This window comes from Alosa pseudoharengus, unplaced genomic scaffold (genome assembly GCF_046254945.1).
Source record: "Alosa pseudoharengus isolate Yale_2024_CS ecotype anadromous, Long Island Sound unplaced genomic scaffold, YU_APseudo_1.1 YU_APseudo_1.1_scf_5, whole genome shotgun sequence".
Taxonomy (NCBI): Eukaryota; Metazoa; Chordata; class Actinopteri; order Clupeiformes; family Clupeidae; genus Alosa; species Alosa pseudoharengus.
Window position 1 is genome coordinate 32523050 of NW_027468837.1, and position 16512 is coordinate 32539561.

The window sequence follows — 16512 nt, forward strand, 5'->3', positions numbered from 1 at the left end:
CTCAACAGTCTTCATGACATCAGATTCCTACAGCCATCTAGTCTCAACACATAAGCTCTGCTCTACAAAATGTGCTCACCATGGCTTTGTTGACTGAGCCCTATAGCTACCTAGTAACAGGCGACAACACAATTGTTTCTCCAGCATGAATTATCCCTCTTGTTTAAACAGCAATTTTCAAATCCAGGGCCAATCAATTTGTTGTCACCTTTCCTGGACCAAATATCATGTGTAGGGAACAAATATAGCTAGATTAACTAAAGCAGTATATTTTTTGTGAGCCATTAAAAGAAAGGGATGCTTTTGAGCGAGCTACCAGGGCAGGCTTTGTTCTACCACATTATAAACCTCAGCTCTGTAAATCAAAGGGTTAAATGAGAAGCCAACGCTCATCTCCAAGGTGACCTATGCTCTCAATGATTAACACAACCTTGTTTCTGTCTTTGGGAGCATAGACAAGAACACTAAAGTCTTCTAGTACAGCACTTAAAAATGTTTTCATCTTTGGATTGAAAATACAAATATTATTTTCAAATAGGGGGGATGAACAATTCACTCACAAAATCATACTGATAGATTTTCACCACAAAGCTTTCTGCCAATATAGGTGTCCTCAATGTGGTCTCACACCCCCTAATTTCCCCAAACCCCCTCCACTAGTGGTGTTTACAGTCACCAGGGGTGACAAATGCTATGGCAACAAGCCACTTCACTTCATTCCACTCCACGTTACCATGGCAATGGGTCAAACTCTCTATGAGAGACCCACAAAGAGCGTAATGAAACAAAAAAGGGAGGAGTTGCATTTGTATGCGGATTACTTCCATATTAACACACCTCTTCCGTTTACCAGTCCCCAAAGACAACATTCTTCTCTTTCACAGATGTCAAAATCAAACAATTCAACAAAAAACAACTGGATATCTGGACTGAACAAAACACAATAGTGAGAGATGAAAGAACATCATGCTTGGCTATAACACAGCCATAAACCTACTCTATCCCTTTTCTTTGTCAGTAAGTTTCAGTCCGCTCACCCTCTCACTGATGGCGCTGTACTTGATGGCCAGCTCATCGCGGTCGGCTCTGCTGTGGGCCAAGAGGTCCTCCAGCCTTCCCAGCTCCCCTTGGAGCACCCGGTTCTCCTCCTGAAGGGACATGAGTGAGGACATGGCTCCTGCGGCTGGCGGGAGGGTGGGCAGGGCACGGCAGGGCAGGGCAGGGGATGGGAGGGACAAAAGCACAGGTGTAAGTGAAAGGGAGCTCTCTCATATGCTTCACAGGGCATCCAATTGGACAGTCATAGCATACACAGCACGTCGGCGCGTACTCACAGCTGTCGCTCAGGTTCTTGGTGACAATTTCTCGCACTCGCACAGGCAGACAGGCAGGCGGTGCATCTGGGGAGGGGCCGTGGAGCGTTAGCCTCTTCTCCTCAGAGAGGACACTCTCTTCCAACCTCTAAGGGAGGCACACACACACACACACAAATATAAAACACAAGGCTAACATATAACTATACTATTAACAATAGTACATACTTACCAATAATATTAAAGAAAAGGTAAAATAATATTTCAGACATATACACAGTCATTCATGGACATTCTGTTTACCAAACCAAAAAATACCGTATACATCACCATGAACACCAAGAGCAGACAAAATGCAACTTCAGGTGATCTGTGTCCTGTGAATGCAGTCTATGTGATGGGTGTGGGGTAAAATGATGCACTACTGATTTCAGCCTGCCTGTAACTGCAAGTCCTTAATCTGGAATGGCTTTGCAGACAGTCAGCTTGTAAATCTACTTTTTGTTCAGGCAGTTTGGGCACTTATCTTTTGACAAACATGGAGCATGCAATATGAAAATTCACCCTTAAAGCTGCATTGATGTGAAAGCCTGATAATACTGGTTACCTTATGTCAAAGTAATCAATTTACTTTACTTTCTATGTTGTCACAGAGCTTATTTCTGATAGTTTTCCTTCATTTGTTTACAGTTATTATTGATGTGTACAACACCCATGACGCCCATGCTGCCAAGGATGCCCCATTCAGCTCAAAAGTCCTGGTCGAAGCAATAAGAACAGGTGGCCTCACAGCAGTAGAGCTTTCAGCCGCAGTCTTCTAGTGTATATTTAGCACTACGTGGCTAGTCACAAGCATCACAGCGATACTGACGCACCGACACAGGCTAGCAGCAACAAACAAAAAGCAATGGAAGACCACAATACACCAAGTGAAAAGAAATTAAACTGACCCCAGTATCGATGACAGTAACGGTTTTACTGTTATGGGAAAAAAGAAATCATGCAATAGGCTACACCATCACCTGTATGACCGCTTCCAGTTTGGACTCTGCGTCAACATTCTCTGAGTCAGTCATGGAGTAAAGTTAAATCTTCACCTGCAGACGAGCAAAAATCAAAAGAACCAAACTCTCCTACCGCCAGGGAGGACAGGTTTAAATGGAAAAGTCTCCAAGTCGGCTTTGCATTATAAAATAGGATTAACCCTTCGCTGTGTTGTCTAGCCAACAGCCATTCAAATAAAATAGACTACTTTATATACGATACAATAATGCTGTTGTCGCCTGACCTACCAAAAAAAAACATGAAACCCACAGCTAACTTTTAAAAAGAAATTACGACACAGGCCATACAATTTCCAAGCAATTTAAACTCTTATGGCAGGTGTCCGTCCGCTCGTCGTCTGCTGATACTGAAAGTGGTGTGGTGAGATTGAGGACGCAGGATTAGGATTTGCCCTCTCCACCCACTTCCCACGTCGCTATAACGTGGTGCACCACATTCTCTTTCCCGGTAGCTATGTAACAAACTCTTTAGCGCGCCTATCCTTAATTTGATTAACCGCTCTAAAATTAGACTAAACTTTTGTTATAGGCCCTAACATTATTAGAACATGCTTCATAATAAGAAATAAAAACCGGAATAGGATGATTAGGTTATCTAATTAATTTCTCCAGACCAGAAGCCTGGGTGCAGACTACACACACACACACACACATATATATATATATAGCCTATTCAATGTAACAAGTTGATTATTGCACTCACTCTCACTAAAAAAGTAAACAGATTAAATCAATCAATGGCCTGTTGATTCCCTATGGGCCTGCTTTCACTATGCTGATGTGCATCCACATTCAAAGTGTTCTAAAAAATGGCAACTGTGATTTGATTTGTGATTTGAAGTCAAATCATGCTAACAACATCTCGCAGCATTTAATTCACACCGTTGCAACTTCTCTATGCAACGGTTCCATCTCGTCGTGAATCTTTGGTGTAAATTGGCTTTAGCCTAAATCTATTATGTTTAAATGTTTATGTTTAGGCTTAGATGCCTGTCTAAAGCAACTTCAATAAGTCAATAAACATTATATCAACTTTAAATGTAACTGTTTAGGGTGGATTGCCCTAATGTGGGACATATTTTGCTTTTCTGACTTCTGTAGTAGCCTAGGCTATATTAGGCTACAATGTGAGGACAACATATTAATCCACATCCAATTTTGATGACAAGACCCTCTTTGGCTTTCCCATAGTTTCACTGACATTCATTACTTTGGGGAAGAGCCACACACTGGAGCTTAGGACAATTTAGTAGGCTATGCAGTCATATAGCTTAAATAATAATAATAATAATAATAATAATAATAATAATAAAATACAGATATTAGTAATAGACTATTTGACAGAATAAAACAATAACCAGGCTAATAATAATCATTAGGCTAGATAAATCAGAGGAAGCAATTGTCTTCATGTGGGATGTGGTAGGGATGGGTGAGGGGCCCCTCTACAAGGGGTTGATGGACAAATCACTTCAGTGCCTTTGTCACCATAGAAACATATCAACAAAAAGGACATGGTCTTTTTCTCCCTGTCAACTCCAGACATGCCACCCAGGTTCCTGATGGGTGTTAAAGTTAGACTTGTGTCACCATTCTGAAATCTAAGAACATTTGTTGTCTATCTCGTTCAGAAATCTAAGAAAAAATATTGCCATCTCAAACAATACATAATCTATAATAGGCCTATATAGCCTGTCTGGCAATTAACCACAAGAAGGCTTGGTGACTTCCACCTTCAACCTCTCTGGCTCAATGGCACAGCACTTTAGCATTCCCTGTCATCATCCAACCAAGGATGTAGCCTACAACAAAACTGTTGGGATGTTGCACATTGTCCTCTGCATCCTTGCGCGCCCCCGTTTGCCTGTTTTTGTGTAATGCACCACCAACGCCGAATAAAACCGAATGTTGCATTCGTGGATGAAACTGAAATAACCCAACGAGTTGGTGTCGCAATTTATGATTTAAACTTCTACCAGTCTCAGTTTAAGATAAGCCACTACAGCGTAGAAGCACAGAAGGCTATAGTATAGCCTACTCCTTTCACCATAGCATTAGCGCGCGAGATTTATTGGGAACTTTGAAGCCAAGCTGATCAAAACAAAACATGAATCTACAGGTAGAATGTTCCTGCACAGGGATGTAACCTGCATCATCTGTGCTACAGTGTGGCAACAGTGATGGCTTGACACTTTGTGAAGTTAAGCAATTACTTTTAATTGAGCTATGTTCAGATGTCACCCTTCGTGCTGACAATGCTACAGTAGACCATATTGAGCTAATGAACGAAACTTGAGATAGCTTCGATGCTTCCCCTTATATCCTAGCCCACTTCTTCTTTTAGGGATTTCTGCATGAGCATCATATTCGGACAAAATATGCATTAGATTTTAGATGTTACTCTCTATTCTTCAGACAGAACTCTTACCTCATATATGATAGCCTAGGCACAGTGTGAACAAAATATGAAAAACGAGCTCATGTTAATTCCACGATGTAGTTTACCGCCCATGGGATTATTTTAAAATGAACAGAGTAAAAACAATATGTCGTTGTCTATCCATGCCGATTTGCTACAGCGAAGCTTTTCCGGGGTGGGACTACCGAACGGCAAGATACGAGTGGCCGGCTTTCAGATGTAACCCTTTCGTCTACTGTGTAGAGACAATCTCTGACCACGAAATCTTATTTCAGGATCATTCCTTCAGGTCAGAAGAACGCTGGTCTAACCAGTAAAGTTTGAGTTTCACCTCTAACTCTTTACTTGGACTAAATCTAAACATTTTATTACATTCTTGAACGATCTGATGAAATGAAGACAAATGTAGACCTAATCTCTACTCTTTGACATCAACTACTCACATCTGAGCTGTTCAAGTATCCTCACTATGTCTCCATAAACCCCTGCAATATTGCTCACTCGTCAGGTCAGAACTCAACAATTACATGTTGAGTCAAACAGCCAACCATGGAGATGGCCCAGCCTTACCCCTCCCCATACACACAGTAATCTTTTGTTTCCTAGACATCCTATTTTACAACTGGTTACTACAGTGATGTGTGACCGATTACTAAATACTCAAACGCAGACAGCAAGTCCATGCCAATAGGTGTATTGAACACATAGAACAATGGCAATTTAAGAGTTAAAGTACTGGCAAGAACATCCCTGCAGGAAAAAAAACTGCACTCTTTACAGTTATGAGCAGAGTTACAATGCAAGATGAAACATTTGGTCCAGTGATGAATTAGTTATACATAAAAGGGACAAGAGGGAAAAGTTTATTATTTACAATATATTGAGACTTTACATTTATACAGAATTTATATTTTTGTATTGAAGGCACTTTCAACAAGTGTTTTGAATACATTTAAAGCATTTGTCCTAATACGCACACACTTAATATTAAAGGCACCTGATTAGGCAAGAGGAATAACAAAAATTAAGCAGAGAGAAGGAAAACATGTTTAACTAGACCACACACACACAGAGAGAGAGAGAGAGACACGTAAAACACACAACAATCCTGCTTGCTAAACAAATCAATGGGGTACTAGCCACAAAAGCCAAAGCACAGATACGACATATGTATGTGCACATAATTCTAGCCAGTGGCTCAGTAGGTGCATGGTGGAGACAGCCTCCTCCAGTTCAGTGGGAGTCACTAATCTCATTAAAACTGCCATCTGCTTAGCGAATATTGCTGGCCCACACAATATGAAATCCTTCACAAACACACACATACACTCCCAATCCAAAAGATTTCAGCTATCTACCTATACAATGATTTTACCTGCAGCGCAGAGAAGACACATGTACCAAGATACTACAGTCCGAGTCACAAGCGTACATATGCTGGCCTTTTCACTGCAGACATGTAATATAGGAAAGAATTTTCTGATGAGCAAAACCAAAACTGACAAGGCAAAGAAAACATAAACCACTGAGAGCAAGGGAGGGGTCTAGGGAAAAGGCACAATGTTATTACATGGTCATGGAATGCACCAATGTTCACCTGATTGGACGAAGTGAGAGAATAACCATATAGGAACTGCCACTGCAGTGCCAATGAGGTGAGATTCAGAAGTGTCACAGCTAATCCGTCTATGTACATTCTATCAAAAGGAGATCTTAAAAAGAATGCACTATTTGATACTCAATCAAGCTATGAAAAGAAGTGTCTAGTCGAGTCACCTGTTGATTGGTTGCATAGGAAACCTTCTGTTAAAAAAATAGGACTTCTTGTACAAAAGGAGAGAAGGTCAAATAATGCAGGTGTTGTGTGAGGGACATATATACACACATACACTCACTGTTCATCTGAGCTTAGTGTGATTGTGTGCCAATTTCTATCCCCCTGAAACTCCCTCTATTAGGGGAATGTAGAGAGATTAAAAACTAGTTCTCTAAAAAACATTTGTAGAGTGACTGTCAGTCCAGCTGCTAAAACTGCACCCATCCAGATTTGGTGGACGTCTCAGAGGAGCCACTGTATAGAGGGAAGACAGAAGAGTTCATCAAGTTCATAGGACAGGTAATTAAAAAAAAGTAATTAGTTTAATGTACTCTAGCCCAATGTTTCCCAAACTGTGTTGCAGCACACTGGTGTGCCGTGAAGTCTGCGCAGGTGTGCCACAGGAAAATCCATATTAAGTTTTTGTCGTTGATAATAGTTTACCATCAGCCGAAACTGCAGGCTATTTAGATCACATTTTAATGACATTACACCTAAACCTAACTTACTATCAGCATAATGTTTTTATCCATCTAGATACTGGTTTAGTGACCAAGCAGTTACACCTTAAACACAGCAGAACAACATAGCTGCATTCAGAAGTAGCAAAAAGCTGTGTGCTAATAACTAGCCCAAAGGCATTGAAAAACACTTAAAAGGGATGCTTGATCACAAACCTTACCTACCCCCTTCCATAATGCAGAATAGAAAAAAAAAAGAAAAAAAATGACAGCGGTGAGCAAAAGACAGACGGTAGAATACAATCGGTAAGAAAAATAACCCTAAAATAAACGGTTCTACCTCACTTGAGGCTACAGGCTCCAGGCTCCAGTGCTACATTCTGGGGTCATGTTCATGAGACCCCATGTTCATTTAATATCATGGTGGTGTGTCGTGAGATTTTCTGTTAGTAAATAGTGTGCCGTGACAGAAATAAAGTTTGGGAAACACTGCTCTAATGAAAACCATCATCCTCATTAAGCAAATAATATGGCAAGAAACTGTCAATTCTGTCATTTTTACATCTCAAAAGATCTCAAAAGCCTTCTCTGCCGATTTAAGAAAAAGTATTGACATTTTGAGTGTTAAAGGTAGAGTAAGCGATGCTGGATGACGTCATATTTGTTTATATTTATGTTTCTTCACAGATGCTTATGTCCAAAGCAACTTACATTATATCTGAACCAAAATGGCAAACAAAACACACCAGAGAGGTAGCTCAGCCTTCCCTTCAGGGCTCCCGAGAAACTTGACACACAGCTCATGGAGCCAGGGTTGTATTGTGTAAGAAGGCTGTGTTTTTTTTTTACAAAAAAGCTAACGGATTGTGAGGAGATATTCGCTGAGTATTACATGTTAAAATTCGCTTAGCATCGCTTAGCCGACTTTAACAGCTACCCGACGTGGAGGTCTGACCTACCCAGAGCCCGCAGCAGTGAAGTCTCCCCACAGGTCCTGAGCAGGCTGAGCTGGTGCTGCAGCTGCTGCAGCTGGGCCTCCGAACTCCAAAAGGGTTGCTGAGTGGGAGGAGTGTTCACATATTGATTACAGAGCCAATGTGGTGTTGTTAAAGGCCAAAACCATTTGCAACAGACAGCATCTGGTCAAGTTTATTCATTGGTTTAACACAGATTCCTACCATTACAGTGTTTCCCATACATTGACTTATTTGTGGCGGCCCATCACAATATCAACATTGACCACCACACAATGATTTTATAGGTTGTACTAAATTGTGCTTAAATCTGGTAAGCATCATAACCACGCTGCGCTAATTTGCTAAAAACTGTTGCATTCAAGTTAATTCTGAGAACCTACCACCACAAATAGAATTCAATTCTGTGGAAAAACACTGCATTAACATGAACATACAAAAACATTCCAACATTGAACCCATAGTTGGCCCCACAAGGCTTCCTTTTTAACATTCCATGTTATCTTAATGCAGAGGAAGTAGATTGGGGCCCAAATAGAACGTTCAAGCATTGTTTTTGTTTTTATTGTTGAAAGGGTCTATATTACCTGAGCTGGGCTGTGCTGGTGGGGCAGGCTGCTGGGCTCCAGGAGGGGGGAGAAAGCCTCCAGCTTTCACACCAGGTGGAGGAGGCAGAAGACCACTTCCCATTGGGCGTGCCTTGGCACCACCCTGTGACGTTCCATCCTTCTTCTTTACATTCTGTGACACAAACAAGAGTACATGTCAATGCTTTCTGGCAGACTTTTAGGACAATTAGGCTTTTATGTGTAACTCTAGTCAGTAAATATACAAATATTACAAACTGAAAGTTGCTGACAAGCTAGCTTAAACACCCTAATTTAGTATAAGCAATATTAGGCCATATGCCAGAAGAGTAACACAGCCATACAGACAGATAACTAAATCAAATGTCCCTAGTACACTTGCCATATTTCCAGCTAACCAAGGTTTACAGTATCATTTTGTCAAATTTCTTCGGCTATACATGGGAAAGCATTTATTTTCTTCATTCTTCCTTCTGATTAAAGCATGAACTGATTCTGATTTATTGGGCACTGCAGTCAATACACCCAGTTTGGTTTGTCTTTTATTTCCATAAAACAGTCCTGCAGTTCATACATGATGAGCCTAATACAAAAGCAATTGCTGTATTTATTAATCAAGTTAAATGCACGTGTTTTATTGGAACCTGTTCAGATAGCCAACTGGTTTATTGCTTCTTCAGCTTCAGCTGCCATTGTTTTTTCCTGTATCTGGTCATATGTTCATTCTGTTTGCGGTCACTAATCTACTGAAACCTTTTAGCTAATCAGTGAGACTGAATGCAATCCACTAAGCACAGCAAAATATTTTCATACCCCAATGCTGATTTTGATGGTCTGTCCTTCCTTGAAGCCCAAGTCCAGTTTGGGAGCTGCACTCTGGATGGCCTCTTGTTTAGCAAGCTCTGATTCCTGTTTTACCCATCTAGTGAGTAATGGAATAAAATAAAATAATTCAAAATACTTAGCAACACATAAATCCTATTTTTTCTTCAGAGCTTGATGCATCCATTCATGTTTGCTGGTGAGGAAATAGTACTTACTTAAAGTGGTCCTGCAATGCTACATTGAAGTCAAAAGAGTCTCCACGATCAGCAAATCCAAGACCTATAAATGCATGACGCCCTGCTACACCAAAAGCCAGCAATGAACACATGATAATATGATAGTGAACTAAAGACACTGCGGAGAGTCAAATTCAAGTTAAAGTAACAGCTATAGGCCTCACGCATGAAGGACTAGATTTTGTTATTGTTGGAAAGATCATTAAGAACTCCGATCTCACCATTTCCATCTTCTATCCGGACGACAAAATATCTGCTAGAGTCAGTCACAGCCTCCACTGCAATACCAGGATACTGCTCTACTGGGGCCTGTGCAAACAGCTCTCCTGATGGAACCAGCGGAGCAGTGCATTAGAACATACAAAATGTACGCAATCATGGGATTCCGCAACTATTTGTGATCCACAACCACATATGAACAGCACACTCCCACTGATTTATCCCATTCTTCTGAGATTATGTAATCTCTAAGTTTTACCTGAGTTCTTGTCCTCAAGCTTGATGAAAGCATTCTTTCCCAATGCTGTGATTTTCATTCTGCCACTCCATGCTGGCTCTTCCAGTTTCCAGTCTGCTGCTCTGAGAGACACAGGCATCCACAGATGAGCACCAAGCAAGCAGAATGTCCAGTTGGTCTGGCTATCTTACTCTGGCGCAAGGTGCATTCATTCCGAGCAGATATTAGTAGCTCTACTGCTGACTGTATGGGTATGTGTATGTCCATGAGAATGTATGGGAGAATCCATGTTGTGATGAAATGCCTTGCCTTCATAGTAACAGCATTACTTATAATTTGTGCTAAATTCATCATACGAACAAGAACTTCAAAGGAACACATTCTGGTATTAGGACAAATCAGATTTTCAAAACCGGATGACCCCAAGCCTTCGCTGCTTACATGCAAGCATTCAAGATCGTAAAAGCAGAGCCTGTCCTCTGGTAAAATACAAGATTTACAGAGTATTTTGCACCTCCCAGTCTCGGCCACCGTAGGCTGTCGTGTATCGTGTCTGTGGTTCCTGTTCAGTAACTTTACTTAGTTTCCATTATATTATTTCATAGCCTACAAGTCACGTTGATCAATACTACAGCTGGGGAAAACTATGCTGCTGCCGCCCAAGAGTTACGAATATTCATTTGAAATACCAACGTTTACAGGATATTCCACACACACCAAAGGAAAACGTCAGCGTTACTTAGCTGTTAAACTTAGTAACGTTTCTGAAAACTACGGCAGGCTACGTATTTTTAACTGAACAGCATAGCATCCAGATAATAGTGTGCCATCCATTGCATATTATCTTATAAACTGCACAAAACAACTCTAGTATTACTAAAGAAGTAAACTGCAGATAACTCAACATTAACCCTGACACTCGACTTAGCCTTCCTGGAACTTCCTACTCGAGTCAGGCACCGTGTTCTAATAACGTACAAAACGTCCAACCAGTTTAGTACAGTTACTTTAACACAAACTCACCGATAGCCACGATTTGTTGCTCGAGGTGGAATTTTGTAAACATGAACTTCTGGTTTAACACAAAGTATTGATTCATAACCGCTATCCTCGGCCATCTTGCTTGACTCGTCCAAAACTTTCGAAGTGCAAATGACCAGGAACGTTACCCCCCTGCAGAGCACCTCATCGCGATACGCGAATGTATAGCGCCACCCATGGAAGGGATGATTCGTTGCTGCTCTAATAATTTGGGAAAAGGAGTTCATTGCAAATGACAGAGAAATGAACACATGAACGCAAGTACAACGCCGTAAAACCTCGAATCTAGATCTTACTCAACACCAATAACAACCATTTCGGCCACTCGTATTAGTAGTCGAAAGTCTGGGTGCGTTCAATGGCACAAAAACGTGGGAGAATTCGTAACCTATAGTCATCTCTCAGGCCATCATATGGATTGCGGTCATGGTCATCTTATCGGTCTTAGCCCTTGTATCAATTTAGTCTCCTTTTTCCAAAGTCAACACGCGTGGGACAAACAATACAATAGATAAATGCAGCAACCTAGATCAGTAATTGTTTCATGGTTGATTTCCCTCTACCAGACTGATCTGACAGGATGGCCCTGGCAATCCACATCGTACGCCTAGAGTGCATTTTCAATCGATACATTACCCAAATACTGGCTCTAATGTACTATAACCACATAGTGTCAGTTATATGAAGCATAGTCACATAAGTTATTCATTGCAGTAGGGTTTTGAATCAACCTGCTATGATAGAGGCACAATTGTTTTTCAATATTTACATAGAATTCAATGCTTTTGAAAAAAGACATTTTATTTGTAATGTGGTCATACATTTCTTCATAGGATTTAAGACAAAAGTAAACACGACACCAGTGACATTCATAATCCAATAGTTTTAATCAGACATACGTACTTTGCCAAAGATTTTATTAAAGGGATTCTTCAGAAATGTTACAGGCCTTTCGTTTTGTGTTCTCCACAAGACATAAGATATGATCACATAAGTTGTGGGTAAATACTCAGACAAATTTGTTTGCCACTGGAAAGGATCCAGATTATGCAACTCTTTTTCCTGAGGACTCCTATATTGGGTGGAAGATGGGGTGACTAGTGTAGCAGTGGGGGGTGAGGGACAAGTGTGACAAATCCCAGAATCTAGAGATGCTTTAACACTTCGGGAACAAACAGCCAGGATCTGATGCATGCATCAGAACAGCTGGTTAAGGCCTTTCTATTTCATAACGCATACCAGTATTGTTAAAACCGCTTTTCTCTAAGCTGAGTGATCTTGTCTGTACAAGTTCTGCTCATAGCTAATTTCATACGTTCCATATGTACCCATAACTGTACACATTACCTTTGAACAAAGCAACAGCTGTATGAAAGGCAGGGTACAAAAATGGAAGTAAATTACTGAAAATGCTTCAAGAAGGTACCATGTTGAACCAAAGCCACAGTAAAAAGTTAAAGCCTCCAAATTCCATACTATGAATTTCATTACACAATTGCTAAACAGTACAGATGTTTGAACATTTGCTTTCTTTCTCACTCAGGAGCTGAAGAAACTGTTAAGACTACCATTTAGAGCTTGGAAATACCTAAATCAAGCTACAATTCAGTAATCGTTTTAAACAACTGTGACAAAAATTAAAAAGGCATTTGACAGTATGACCAAACTGAAACCATAAAACAAACAGAAGTTGTACACATACTTAATAATGCCACTCCAACATACTGTCAGTGACTTCTAATCTATAAGCTGCTTTAAAAACTAAAGGAATAAAAGAAAAAAAGACAGTCCAAATACTCAAAGATGGAGCCTATTTTAGCATGGGTAGGAGCGACCCAGGGGAGAGATGGGCCCATATTTTTGTGTTGTCATATTTCTTTCAGCATTATTGCTAATTTGAGCTAACACCTACAGTGAAAACTACACTCCTACCCTTGTGCTGGTCCCTTCTTGGGGCCAGGTGAGGCCCCGTCCACTGACAGTGGTCGGGCCTCCACCTGTTCCGCGTCCAAGCGCAGCCACTCTTCCAGCCCAAGCTGGTGCACTCCTGGCTTTTCCAGGCACACCGGGGCCCAACACCGGGCTGGGAGGATGCTCACTGGGAGCAGTCACAGTGAGCAGAGTCCTGAGGAAGCCGTGGGGGAGTCACAGTGTGGGCTGTGGCCAACAGTCCTGACCCTCAGCAACACAGCATCATGGCCCCACGTTCCAGTGTGGGGGGTGCTGAGGGTCCACCCGCAGCCAGTGTCAGGAGCATAGTTGCAGGGAGTGGAGGTTGGGGTGAGAATGGAGGGGGGGATCTTTGTGTGACCTCCCCAAACACTATATTTTATCTTCATGCTGCTCTCTCCAATTCTGGAAAATGTCACTGTTGTGTTGTGTGTTTTTGCTTGACACCAGCCCATCTGTGTAGACTTCTGTTCCATTGGGGCATACCCACAGACTCCCTCTGGGTAGTAGACGGAGCCCTCTCTCCCCCTCACCTCTCTATCTACAGTGGCGAAAGCCTTGTGAGCCATCAGGACCTGTTGGTTGGCGGATTGCGTGACTGTTCGGTGTGACCTGCTCTGTTGATGGAGCAGTGACACGCACTGGCCTAGAAGGGAATTATATATACACATAACGGGTTGGAAATGATGTACACATAACAGTAGGAAAAGCTTCTGTGACTATCTTACTATAGAGACTTGAAGATCACAACTAAGGTTAAATAAATTGCCTTGACATATTGTGAAAGAAAATACAAAAGAAATTATATATTAGAAAAGATACATTGTATATATCGATGGGGAACGAATAACCATAGACAAATGGATAGCGCCCCACAATAGGGGTGCAAAGATTACCCAATACATATCGGCACCCAATTGGAGCATTAAAGATGCAAGTGCATTGGTATGCAGACATCTACATTGATTATGTACTATGAAATTGCCAATGGCCAATTTTTATTTTATTTAATAATTACTTGCTAATAAGCAAACCTGCAGCTGAAGACCAAATGTTACCAATACATTACTTTCAAAATGACATAGACCGACTCATTTGCTACCAGATCTGTCCAGAGTATGGTAGCCTTCTTCAACTAGGATAAGTAGTGTCCCAGTTTACTACAATGGTAGCAAACTGGTTGCAGAATTGAGTGAAGCATAATATATGATTTCATCCAAGATACTGCAATAAGCAAGTTAACTGCTGCTCAACACAAGCATGGAATTACAATATATGGGTGAAGTTAACTTGCTTATTGCAGTATCTTGGATGAAGTCTCATATTCAGTCAGGCTATGTACCATCATGGCTCATGTATGTTCTAGATACATATAGGATTTTCTTAGGGAGAGATGCACACCCCTACGCCACAACTACTACTGTATATTGCCTGTCCTCTTACACACATCCCTATGGTAGTTTATCTCAGTTTATTATACATCATCTGATGAAGCACAGAATAAACCAATAATATGGTACTTTACACAACTATTTTCATCTCAAACTCAGACATCTTGCGTAGAGGTAAAAATGTACAGTGTTCTGACCTGTCTGGGCTTGGTTTGTCTGAAGTAGACTCTTCAGAACTGGCACTACCAAGAATCCGCCGACGTGCCTCTGCGTACTCCGCCTCTCTCTGAGCCAGGGACTTCACCTGCACGGCAGGTCGAGCCAGTGCGGATGCGTTGCCCAACGAACCGTTGCTGGATGGGCGCTTCAGAATGCGAATCTGAGGTGGAGGGGCAGCAGGCAGTGAGTCGTCCTGTATAACCATGGCTGTCCTTACCGGGGAACCTCCAGAGCCACCAGCAGACTTCCTGCAAAATGCACATAACATATTTTATATTTATTAACTGTCTTTTCAGTAATTGAAGATTAATGATGTTAAGTCAAATGTTTGGTTTTAACAATTAAGCATGATATTATGCCATAGACAAGCTTTTTTTGTATGGAATATAGTAGGGACACTCACTTAGCTTTCTCGCTAATTTTTAGTTTAGCCTCCAATCTCCTCTCAATTTCCTAAAAGGAAGAAAGCAATAAGTGTCAGAGGAAAACCTTAACAAAAAAGATAGGCAAGAAGTCCTGCACAAAAATAGATCGTTTTTTTTTTTTTAAGCAAGTTAACATTCAAGCATAGGCTTAATCTTACACATAGAGAAAGCAATATTACACATAGAGAAAGCAATATTAAAGGAGGTACACTGCATAGATACATACTTTTGATAGTATCGTGAATCTTTATCACAGGGTGAAATCAAAATCCTTATTACATTAGCTGCTAATTGTAAATGGCTTTCAGGTGGTGACCTAGGTAAACGTCAGTCAGTTATGCAGGCTGGCTAACTTCACTAATGTTATTATATCTCACTAACGTTAACGTTATTATGTAACAACTGACACGCAGTTTACCTTAAACGTTCTGAAACATTACAATCCGCCTTTGCATGAATAAAATAACTTCAGAGACAGTCTATTGTAACGATTGGGTGCTGGGGGTTAGCTCTTAATGATAGTGAAACCAGAGTGAAACTATCGCTTTGATTAGTTTTCTCAGGAATCCTAAAGGGCTGACCACGTGCCAATAGAGACGATTTATTTTAAATTAACGGCCGTGTCAACTTTTAAGAGTTCAATATCAAAGGACATGGGAATCACTAAATGATATGATAATTCACACTGCAAACATTGGTATCCGAGCTAGTCGACATTGCCAGATAGCATTAGCTGCTAGCTAGCATGCTAGTTAACGTTCAGCTAACCTAACTAACAGGCACACTTTCATAGTTTCACTTAACTACTACATGTACTAAGTTGGTCTTCATGTTCATGTTCTTGGAAACACTTAAAATAACCCTAGCCGACACCGATATCCTATTCTAAATATGGACTGTCTGTCTAGAGACCGTTGAATGTACATGTAGTTAGCATAGCTAGCATACTGCTAGGCCTTACCTACGATATGGACATTTCTCGTTTAGAAAGCGAGCATTTTGTTTTCTAGCTATTTTAGCTGGCTAGTAATCATTTCGCAAAGAAAGCATCTGACACACCATGTGTGTCTTGAGACAACGTTAAGTGAATATTTATACAGATTACTTCATCTTAACTCAATGTAAAGAGGAATATAATTGTTAGTCTTACACCGCTGTCCGCTGCTTCCTCCCAGTTCTCTGAGACCTCATCATCTTCCATGTTAACCAGCCTCCCACCGAGACAGACCACAAACAGGCACACGCTCCCAGGTCTTCTGGCCGACTCAAACTTTACCTCAGAACGATCAGAAGCTGCTGCCCTCCTCTGTGGCCGATGGGCCGGTGTTGCCTCT

General features: G+C 41.1%; 3 protein-coding genes across 4 annotated transcripts in view; all 3 read right to left on the reverse strand.

The window, feature by feature from the left end:
- crocc (ciliary rootlet coiled-coil, rootletin) overlaps positions 1-4930 on the reverse strand; it is a 34568-nt gene extending 29638 nt beyond the window's left edge. The window contains exons 1-3 of the mRNA XM_076268200.1: positions 4806-4930; positions 1335-1461; positions 1038-1183 (exon numbers count right to left, since the gene is read on the reverse strand). Of these exons, the coding sequence (XP_076124315.1) occupies positions 1038-1172 (135 nt within the window). The 5' untranslated portion in view covers positions 1173-1183; positions 1335-1461; positions 4806-4930. The remainder of the gene's footprint in view (positions 1-1037; positions 1184-1334; positions 1462-4805) is intronic.
- A 708-nt stretch (positions 4931-5638) lies between these two features.
- On the reverse strand, positions 5639-11313 carry necap2 (NECAP endocytosis associated 2). 2 transcript variants are annotated; one of them, XM_076268106.1, is made up of 8 exons: positions 11176-11313; positions 10174-10274; positions 9917-10021; positions 9675-9756; positions 9448-9556; positions 8635-8788; positions 8033-8129; positions 5639-6867 (listed from the first exon to the last, which is right to left on the reverse strand). In XM_076268106.1, the coding sequence occupies exons 1-8, from the start codon at positions 11268-11270 to the stop codon at positions 6822-6824; spliced, it is 789 nt and encodes a 262-aa protein (XP_076124221.1). In that variant the 5' UTR covers positions 11271-11313; the 3' UTR covers positions 5639-6821. The 2 variants fall into 2 exon arrangements, with proteins under 2 accessions (XP_076124221.1, XP_076124220.1); XM_076268105.1 differs by having other exon boundaries at positions 9675-9759.
- Positions 11314-12056: 743 nt separating this feature from the next.
- On the reverse strand, positions 12057-16512 carry LOC143104162 (SUZ RNA-binding domain-containing-like). The gene is made up of 4 exons (XM_076268122.1): positions 16329-16512; positions 15157-15206; positions 14732-15001; positions 12057-13789 (listed from the first exon to the last, which is right to left on the reverse strand). Exons 1-4 carry the CDS (start codon positions 16377-16379, stop codon positions 13681-13683), a joined length of 480 nt encoding a protein of 159 aa, XP_076124237.1. The 5' UTR covers positions 16380-16512; the 3' UTR covers positions 12057-13680.